Here is a 10,079-nt window from a genome sequence, read left to right as displayed (position 1 = left end):
AGAAAAAGGCATTTTCTGAGGCAGATGAGTCTTAAGAAAGAGCAAAATAGGAAGGTAAGGATCTGAAAATTGATCCCCTAAAACTATTTGAGCCCTGTGTATTCCTTAGAAAGCTGTGGTAGATAGGTGGGGGTAAGGCTGCCCCATTTTAAGACCATTGGCCTTAGTGGCTTAAGTTCAGATTTTATTTAACTAAGTCACAAGGTATATCAATTATTAGATTCTGTTGCCTGGCTGCCTTTTTAATTTTTTAGTAACCTCTACACCCAACATGGAACCTCAAGCTCATGACCCCGAGATCAAGAGTCGCTTGCTCTTCCAACTGAGGCAGTCATGCAGCCCTGTGGCTGTCTTCTTCATAGAGCAGTCGGCCCTCAATTGTGCTGCCTTGCACACTAGTCCCATGAGATAGACCTCCCTTGGCGAAAGGATTGAGAGATCTAATTTGGGAAATGTGATATTCCACACCTCTCTTAACTGTGCACATTAGGATAGCCACGTTTTGCAGCAGAGAAATTATTTAACTTTGTACAACCTGAATTTCCCAAACTCTAATGATCTAACCAGCCCCACCTTTATTTTTTCCATGTGATAAAACCTATTCTAAATGCTCCACCTAGAGAAGCGGTTAACGAAAACCGTGTAACGCATACACAGTCGTTCAGATCTGCTGTGCTGCTGGTGTCTCTCAAGATGCTCCTTTCACTGTTCTGCTTGGCCTGAATTGTGCTTATTCCACGATGGTTAAGCCACAGTCTCAGCTGAGTATCTTATACTTAGGTTCTGTGGCATCCGGGCAGACTATGGGAAGAGTAGTGATATCCCCTGTGCCCTTCACATTCCCTCTGCGTCTTTCCTGAGAGAATCGTAGTACCACCTTCTCTCAGTTAAATTCATGTGTTACCCTATTAAGGGGAGAATGGATGAGCAAAAACCAACACTCCCTAATGGTGGATTCAAGTCACTGTAGCACCTAGGAGGAGACAGTCTTAGGGAAAGAGTTCTTCCCAGCACCATTTATGCTCTAATCTCCACTACCCCAGTATCTGCTTTTTCTCAGCATAGGTGTGGCTGGGTATGGATTTTACACGGTAACAGCTGAAAAGATGCTCCGTTTTTGCCTTCTATGCCACCCCATCTTAATTTCTTTGACACACTAGCAGAAAAGCCATTTTAAGCAGAAAGGGGATCCAGGCTTTAGCTCTTTGACTTTAAAATGGAGTGAAGTGGGAAGGTTTAGGTCTCTTACTCACCGCTGAGCTGAAAACAGGGGGGACGACAGCAGCACCTGAGCTCTGTGGTGTAGAGGTAATGATGGAGGCAAAAGAAGTCTGGAGGTAGGGCTGGGGGTGCAATGATTAGGCTCCAGTGGCCACCTGGCCAATGGCGAACAGGACACTGGCTCTAGAGTCTGCAAATCCCTTTGCTGTAGCACTCAGCTCAGTGTCTTTGCCTCTCACTTCTATTCAAAGTTGCTTTGAACATTTGCCACCATCAGGAATATTCGCTCAGTTGCTACTGCGAAATAAAATAGCAACTCCAGTTGGAAGAATAAGTAATGTCACAAGGTAACAGCTCCCTCGTCAGCCTGCTGTTACCTACACTCCTGGCTTCAGGGAAGGTAAAATGCATTTCTTTCAGGAGCATGTGGGTATGTTCCAGAACAGCGAGCACGGGTTTTTGGTTTTAACCCCTGATTTTTTTATTTTTTTTTTTTACATCGTACCCCTGACCATGGGCACAGTGCTTGGTATTTTGAGGTGCTTAAAAACTTTTTTGGAATGCAGGCATAAGGCCTTTTGATCACACACAGCCCGGCTGGCTTTAATGGACTTCCCAGCAATAACGCAGACTTGCTAAGTCCAGGGTAACTAGGGGAGGGCTGAATGGGTTGCTAGGATCCAGTTCCAAGCACTCAACCCACCAGGCTTCTTGCTAGTTGGTCGTCCTGATACAATGTGTTTTCTCACAGTTACTTCCCCTCCCCCACCAAGTCAATTCTCCATTCCCCCTGAGCAAGTTGTGACTTTACAGAGTCCTACCCTCCACCCCGCCACTATCCTTGTCTTTAAGAAACCTTATTAAATCCTCACCCTGTACAAATCACTTGGTTGTATCAGTATCGAGCTGGAGAGGAATACCCTCTTGTCCTCGGTGGGTCAGCCCCTGCGGGGATGGCTGCAGATGGGATTTTTTTGTAGTTTGCTGAGGCTTAGCTCAGTGCTCCAGAAAATGGGATGACCGGAGGGCTAACTGTGATCACCTTGTTAAATCAGTAGATGACCTCTTGTCTGTGGAGAGCTGTGGACTCAGGGCCTCTCCACGGGCTCACAGCCAGCTCCTGAGTGAGCAGAGCCAGGGGTTAAGAGGCTGGCTGAGCCTTCAGTGAGTCTCTGGTCTCTCTGACAGACTTTTTAATTCAAAGGGGTCCCCCCCCCCATCCCCCATAACTGCAGTCACAGAGCAAGCCTCCACCATGGACTGAAGCTGTCCTCCTGAAGAGAAATTCCATCCCTCTTTGAGGCACGGCCGCTGGTCCGTGTGGCCAGCCAGCCGGCGGGAGCATGCTTGGAGCTGAGCCCGCTGACCTGAGCCAGGGCAGGCCGGCAGGGATGGCAGCCAGGGGCAGGGCTCCTCCATGGGCCCTGGTGAAAGCCGGTGGCCTTAACTGAGGAATCGTTTGCCTTTTAGTTAACCTCCTTTGCAGAATCTAATGAATGCGTTCCTTACATACTGGGCTCCTCCCACCGTGGAAGTCAACTACCTGGGTCTTTAGAGGTGGAAAAGGGATGCTGGTCATCGTACGGGTCGTGCACGGGAGGGGTAACTGAGCGGGATTTTCACGGCTTTTATTCAAGGAGGTTTGGAACACGAGAGGCCAAAAATGAGGAACACAGTTTCCACAATCCTCTATAGAAAATATAAGTTAAGAAATTGTCCGAGATGAAAAAATGAGCAGGAAATAACCTCAGCTCCTGCCAGTGGGATCTCCAGAAATGTCCTCTTGGGGCCAGGCTTGAGGAGAGGATGGCCCCACAGATGAGCATGTTCCCAGGGCCTGAAGAGAGGACAAACGCACGCGTGACCCCCTTAGTCATGTACCCCGGCTCCTAGGAGTAAAACCTGCTGTTGCTGACTCTCTTCTCTCTTAACCTGCAATAAAACAGATTTCAGCATCAGGCATTAGGCTCAGACCCGGGCTGTGTGCCTAACAGCTGCAGGGCCTCTGTGGCTGGCTGGTAGACGGCTGACGGTCAGGGAGGTGGGCTCCTGGCAAGACAGGTAGCCTCTCTGAATCTCTGTGTCCTTGCTGGGCATTGCACAGGGCTCCCTGCTACTCTGTAGGCTACAGTGCGGACGAAATGAGCATATGGGTAAAGAGTCTACCCTGTTTCCCACTGAGTCTGTTTGGGCAGTTCAGGCTAGTTCTGTTGAGCAGGGCTGTCTGGCACACTTCAGGGCACTAGGCAGATATGGCTGCCCACCCCCCTTCCCACATTACTTCCGTAGCACAACCAGAAGCATCCCTTGGGGGCCGGGGGGTGGGTTCTGCCCCAGTCCAGAACCACTGGACCGCAGGAACATGACAAGGCTCTTTGGAAGGTAGAGGTCACAGTTTAGTTTCACTATTATATGGATGTGTCCTCCTAGTGGTGACAGTTTGGTTTAGGAAAGGTGCAGATACTTAAGAAAAATTACTGTAAGTTTATAGAGCAAAGAGCCTTAGCATTGAGGGATCAAAGAATTTCTAAAGATGGGGGCCAGGCTTCAAGTGCCCCACATCACTGCTTGGAGGAGCAAGACCTGGGCATCTGCAGGTGGGGGAGGGACCAGCCTACCTCCGGTTGCACTTCTCCTGGTACAGCTGGAGCTGGTTCTCATTGACGTTGAACTCTTTAACAAGGGCATCCCGGTTGGCATTGCGCAAGTTCTGGTGTGTGTCGTACAGAAAGAGCTGATTGTTCAGTTCTTCCTGCCGCCTTCTGAGCTGGCGGCAGGAGGAGTAAAGTTCCTCTTCGCTTTCCTGGAGGGGAGAGAACAGCCACATGGGGACCGTGTGGGGCTCCACATCTTCACAGAGTGAGTGAGGGGAGCAGGAGGCAGAAGTTTCGCAACTGGGATTATCCCCCCCCCCCAAAAAAGGCAGGGCCATTTTAACCGAAGATAAAACTCACAATTATTTATTCCACTGGAAGCAAGCAGTTTGAAAAACCCCTGTCCCCAGTAAAGGGTGGCTTTTTTGTGAAACCCTGCAATAACTGCACTGCCCGCTGATCCTAGGGCCTAAATCTGGGTTTTCATTCTCCATCCCCTTTTGGTCCTTACCCGAATGCAAAGGGTCTAAGTAGCTATGTGCTTAAAGTGGAACACAACAGGGAAGGGGGAGAGTAGCCTAATAGGACAGAAAGGGAAGCTGGGGCCGGCAGATCTTTGAAGACCTTAAAACGCAAGATTGCACATTACAACACGGATGAACCTTGCAAACATTATTTAAGCTAAAGAAGCCAGTTCCAAATAGACCACACACGTTGATTGCATTTCTATGAAATGTCCAGAACAGGTAAATTCATACAGACAGAAAAGTAGTGGTTGCCTGGGCTGGGAGTGGACATAGCTAAAGAGCAAGAGTTTCTTTTTGGGGTGATGAAAATGTTCTAAAATTGATCATGGTGATGGTTGCACAACTCTGAAAATACTAAAAACCACTGAATAGCACATCTTAAATGGGTCATTTATATGGTATATGAATTATATAGCAAAGCTGTTACTCCATCCCCCCCCAAGCCAAGCTAACATAGGTCATGCCCCCCAGAGGTGGTATTCGACTCTGTTCTAGCTAGTAATGATGTCTTACTCCCCCTGCCCACCACCTGTGAGCACAACCCAAGCCAGGCCAATTCCATGGGAGTTTGGTTGGTGCTCTTCTTAGGGAAAAAAAAAACTTTCTTTTCTTGGGGATCAGTTGAAAGAGCAGTGAATGTTTCTAGTTGATAGTGGTCCCTTTGCTATCATGTAGAGAAAGCTGGGAATGAAGTTAAAAGAGAGGGAAACAGAGCCACTGGATGAGCACCTCGATCCGGCCATGACTGAAGCAAGATCTACCATTAAACACTGCAGTTTTCCTACCCAAAATACTCCCTCCATTATGTTAAGAAAAAAAAAAATGATCACAGCAAGGAGTTGGGATTTCAGCAAGGGAGAAAGAGGATGTTTTACTCTGATTTTTTTTTAACTTAAATTTTTAATTGAAGTATAGTTGACCTACAATATTGGTTTCAGTTGTACAACATAGTGATTTGGCAATTACAGACATTATGAAATGCTTACCACCATAAGTGTAGTTACCATCTGTCACCATACAAAGTTATTTCAATATTGACTACATTCCCTCTGCTATACTTTTCATTCCCATGACTTATAACTGGAAGTGTGTACCTCTCAATCCCCTTCAGCTGTTGTGCTAATCCTCCCACTCCCCCTCCTCTCTGGCAACCATCAGTTTTCTGTATTTGAGTCTATTTCTGTTTTGTTAATTTGTTTTCGTTTTTAAATTCTACATCTAAGTGAAATCCTGTAGTATTTGTCCTTCTCTAACTTATTTCATGTAACATAATGCCTTCTAGGTCCATCCATGTGGCTGCAGATGGCAGGATTTCAATCTTTATTTATGGCTGAGTAATAGTCCATTGTATATGTACCACATTTTCTTTATCCATTCGTCTATCAGTAGACACTTAGGTTGCTCCCCTATCTTGGCTGTTGTGTATAATGCTACAGTAAACATAGGGGTGCACATATCTTTTTGAATTAGTGTTTTCATTTTCTTTGGGTGAATACCCAGAAGTGGAATTACTGGATTGTATGGTAGTTCTAGTTTTAATTTTTTGAAGGAACCTCCATACTGTTTCCACAATGGCTGCACGAATTTAGTCCTACCAACACTGAGGTTTTCTTTTTCTCCACACCCTTGCCAACATTTGCTCTTTTTGCTTTTCAATACTAGTCCTTCTGACAGGTGTGAGGTTGATTTCTCATTGTGGTTTTGATTTGCATTCCCCAATGATCAGTAATATTGAGCATCTTTTCATGTGTCTGTTGGCCATCTGTATGTCTTCTTTGGAAGAATGTCCGGATCCTCTGCCCATTTTTTAATCAGATGGGTTTGTTTTGTTTTTTTTGGTGTTGAGTTGTATGAATTCAGTAGGTTGCCTTTTCATTTTGTTGATGATTTCCTTTGCTGTGAAAGAAGTTTTTTAGTTTGATATAGTAGGCCCACTTGTTTCTTTTTGCTTTTGTTTTCCTTGCCTGAGGAGACAGATCCAGAAAAGTATTGTTAAGGCCAATGTCCAAAGAGTTGACTACCTGTATTTTCTTTTAGCAGTTCTGTGGTTTCAGGTCTTTACATTTAGGTCTTTAATTAATTTTGAGTTTATTTTTGTGTATAGTGTATGGAAGTAGTGCAGTTTCATTCTTTTCCATGCAGCTGTCCGGTTTCCCCAACAGCATTTATTGAAGAGTCTGTCTTTTTCCATTGTATATTATTGCCTACTTTGTCATAGAGTCATTGACCATATAAGTGTGGTTTATTTTTGCACTCTCCATTCTGTTCCATTGATCTATATGTCTGTTTTTGTGCCAGTACCACACTGTTTTGCTTACTGTAGTTTGTAGTTTATCTTGAAATCTGGAAGTGTGATACCTCCAGCCTTGTACTTTCCCAAGACTGCTTTGGCTGTTCTTTTGTGATTCCATACAAGTTTGAGGATTATTCTATTTTTGTGAAAAATGCTGTTGGTATTTTGATAAGGATTGCATCGAATCTGTAGATTACCTTCGGTAATATGGACATTTTAACAATATTCTTCCAATCCATGAGCATGGTATAACTTTTCATCTAATTACATCATCTTCAGTTTCTTTCATCAATGTCTTAAAGTTTTCAGAGTACAGGTCTTTCACCTCCTTGGTGAAATTTATTTCTAGGGACTTCATTCTTTATGATGCAATTGTAGATGGGATTTTTTTTTAATTACTCTTTTGGTTAACTTGTTATTGGTGTACAGAAACACGACAGACTTCTGTAGGTTAATTTTGTATCCTGCAACTTAATTCACTTATTAGTTATAATGGCTTTTTTTTGGTGGTTTTTAGGATTTTCCATATATAATATCACATCATCTGCTAAGTTTTACTTCTTCTTTACCACTCTGAATTCCTTTTGATTGTCTTATTGCTGTGGCTAGGACTTCCAATAGTATGATGAATAAGAGTGGATACTCTTGTCCTGTTCTTGATCTTAGAGGAAAAGCTTTTAGCTTTTCACTGTTGAGTATGATGTTAGCTCTGGGTTTGTCATACCTCGCCTTAATTATTTTGAGGTATGTTCCCTCTACCCCCACTTTGAGAGTTTTTATAATAAATGGATGTTGAATTTTGACAAATGTTTTTCCTGCATCTATTGAGATGTTTTTATCCTTTATTAATGTGATAAATACTTTGATTTGTGGATAATGACCCATTATTGCACCCCCTGAAAAAAATCCCCCTTCATGGTGGTGAATGGTGCTTTTAATGTATTGTTGAATTCACTTTGCTAATATGTTGTTGAGGATTTTTGCATCTGTTTATCAGGGATATTGGTGTGTAATTTTCATGTGTGTATGTGTGTGTCTGTCTGTCTGGTTTTGGTATCCGGATAATGCTGTCATCAGAGAATGAAATTTGAAGCATTACTTCCTCTTCAGCTTTTTGGAATAGTTTGAGAAGGATAGGTTACCCTTTAAATGCTTGGTAAAGGGCACCTGGGTGGCTCAGTGGGTTAAGCATCTGCCTTTGGCTCAGGTCATGGTCTCAGGGTCCTGGGATCAAGTCCCACATCAGGCTCCCTGCCGCTCCCCCTGCTTGTGACCTTTCAAATAAATAAATACAATCTTAAAAAAAAAAAAAAAGCTTGGTAGAATTCACCTGTGAAGCCATCTGGTCCTGAGCTTTTGTTTGTTGTGAGTTTTTTGATTGTTGATTTGATTTGCTTACTAGTCTATTTTCTATTCTTCATTCGGTCTTAGAAGATTGTACGTTTCTAGGAACTTATCCATTTCTTTTACGTTGTCCAACTTGGTGTATAATTTTTGGTAGTAGTCTTTTATAATCCTTTATATTTCTGTCGTGTCAGTTGTAACTTTTCCTGCATGAAGTCCCCTTTGATTTTGGGTCTGATGAGTCTGGCTAAAGGTTTATCTATTTTATCTTTTCAAAGAAACAGCCCTTCCTTCCAGTGGTGGTTTTTTTGTTTTGTTTTGTTTTTGTGTGTAGTCTCCATTTCCATTCTGATCTTTATTATTTCCTTCTTTCTACTAACTTTGGGCTTTGTTTTTTGTTCTTGAATTCTAGTTCCTTTAAGTAAAAGTAGAGATCGTTTGAGATTTGGTTTTTTTCTTGGGTTAAGTCTATATTTCCATAGGCTTCGCCCTTAGAACTGCTCTTGGTGCATCCCAGAGATTCCGAACTGTTGTTTCCATTTTCATTTGTCTCAGGTGTTTTCTGATTTCCTCTTTGATATCTTTGTTGACTCACTGGTCGTTTAGTATCCTGTTTAGTTTCCTTGTTTTTTCCCAAGATTTTTTCATAATTGGTCTCTAGTTTCAAACTGTTGTGGTTAGAAAAATGTTGCATATGATTTCAGTCTTCTTAAATGTAATGACACTTGTTTTGTGGCCTAAAATGTAACCTATCCTGGAGATTGTTCCATGGGCCCCTGAAAAGAATGTGTATTCTGCTGGTTTGGGATGGAATGTTCTGTATATATGTTAAGTTCATCTGGTCTAAAGTGTCCCTCAAAACCACTGTTTCCTTTCTGATTTTATGTCTGGATAATCTATCCATTGATTTAAGTGACATGTTAAAGTCCCCTCCAATTATTTTATTGTCCATTTCTCCTTTATGTATTTAGATGCTCCTACGTTGGGTGCATAGATACTTACAATTGCTATAGCCTCTTGCTGGATTGATCCCTTTATCATTATGTAATGGCCTTGTCTCTTGTTACTTTTTTTTTTAGTCTATTTTTTTTTTCTTTTTTAGACATAAGTATTGCTACTGCAACCTTTTTTTTTCCACTTCCATTTGCATGGAGTATTTTTCTACCCCCCTCACTTTCAGTGTTTTTACGTCCGAAATGAGTTTCTTGGAGGCAGCACATAGACGAGAGCATATAGATAGAACATTTAGTCCACTGACATTTAAAGTAATTACTTGTAGACATATACTTATTGCCATTTTGTTAATTGTTTTCGGATTGTTTTTGTAGTTCTGTGTTCCTTTTTCTTTTTTCCGGATTTGATGACTTTCTTTAGTGTTATGCTTGGATTCCTTTCTATTTTTTTGTGTATCTATTATAGGTTTTTGGTTTGTGATTACCACAAGGATCACCTCTATCCTGTGTATATTAGCAGTCTGTACTAAGTTGATGATCTCTTAAGTTCAAACCAAAGTTTGAACAGCCTAAAAGTACTACATTTTTACTCCCTTGCTTCACATTTTATGTATATGGCATCACAATTTACATCTTTTTATTTTGTGTCCCTTAACTAATTTCTGTCTATAGAACTGATTTTACTATTTTTGTCCTTTAAACTTTGTACTAGCTTTATAAGTGATTGATCTACTACCTTTATGTTAGCTTTTACCACTAAAATTTTTCCTTTCATAATTTTCTTCTAGTTATGGGCTTTTCTTTTCTACTGAAATAAGTCTCTTTACCATTTCTTGTGAGGCCGGTTTAGTGGTGATAAACTCCTTTAACTTTTGTCTAGGAAACTCTCTCTCTCCTTCAATTCTGAATAACTTGCCAAGTAGAGTATTCTTGGTTTTAGGATTGTTTGTTTTTTCCTTTTAGCACTTTGAATATATGATACCACTCCCTTTGGTCTGGAAAGTTTCTGCTGAAAAAAAAATCAGCTGATGCCTTATGGGGTTTCCCTTGTATGTAACTATTTTCTTTTGATTTTAAGATTTTCTGTCTTTAATCTTCAACATTGTAATTATTATGTGTCTTGATGTAGACTTCCTTGGGTTCATCT

The 10,079-nt window shown here is 41.9% G+C and overlaps 1 protein-coding gene across 1 annotated transcript in view; it reads right to left on the bottom strand.

The window, feature by feature from the left end:
- Positions 1 to 3,062: 3,062 nt before the first annotated feature.
- Positions 3,063 to 10,079, bottom strand: part of PLCG2 (phospholipase C gamma 2) — a 136,646-nt gene continuing 129,629 nt past the window's right edge. Inside the window, exons 31-32 of the mRNA XM_021705295.2 lie at positions 3,840 to 4,024; positions 3,063 to 3,153 (exon numbers count right to left, since the gene is read on the bottom strand). Coding sequence (XP_021560970.2) covers positions 3,111 to 3,153; positions 3,840 to 4,024 — 228 coding nt within the window. The 3' untranslated portion in view covers positions 3,063 to 3,110. The remainder of the gene's footprint in view (positions 3,154 to 3,839; positions 4,025 to 10,079) is intronic.

Source organism: Neomonachus schauinslandi, chromosome 16, assembly GCF_002201575.2.
Source record: "Neomonachus schauinslandi chromosome 16, ASM220157v2, whole genome shotgun sequence".
Taxonomy (NCBI): Eukaryota; Metazoa; Chordata; class Mammalia; order Carnivora; family Phocidae; genus Neomonachus; species Neomonachus schauinslandi.
This window is presented reverse-complemented; position numbering and strand designations above follow the sequence as displayed.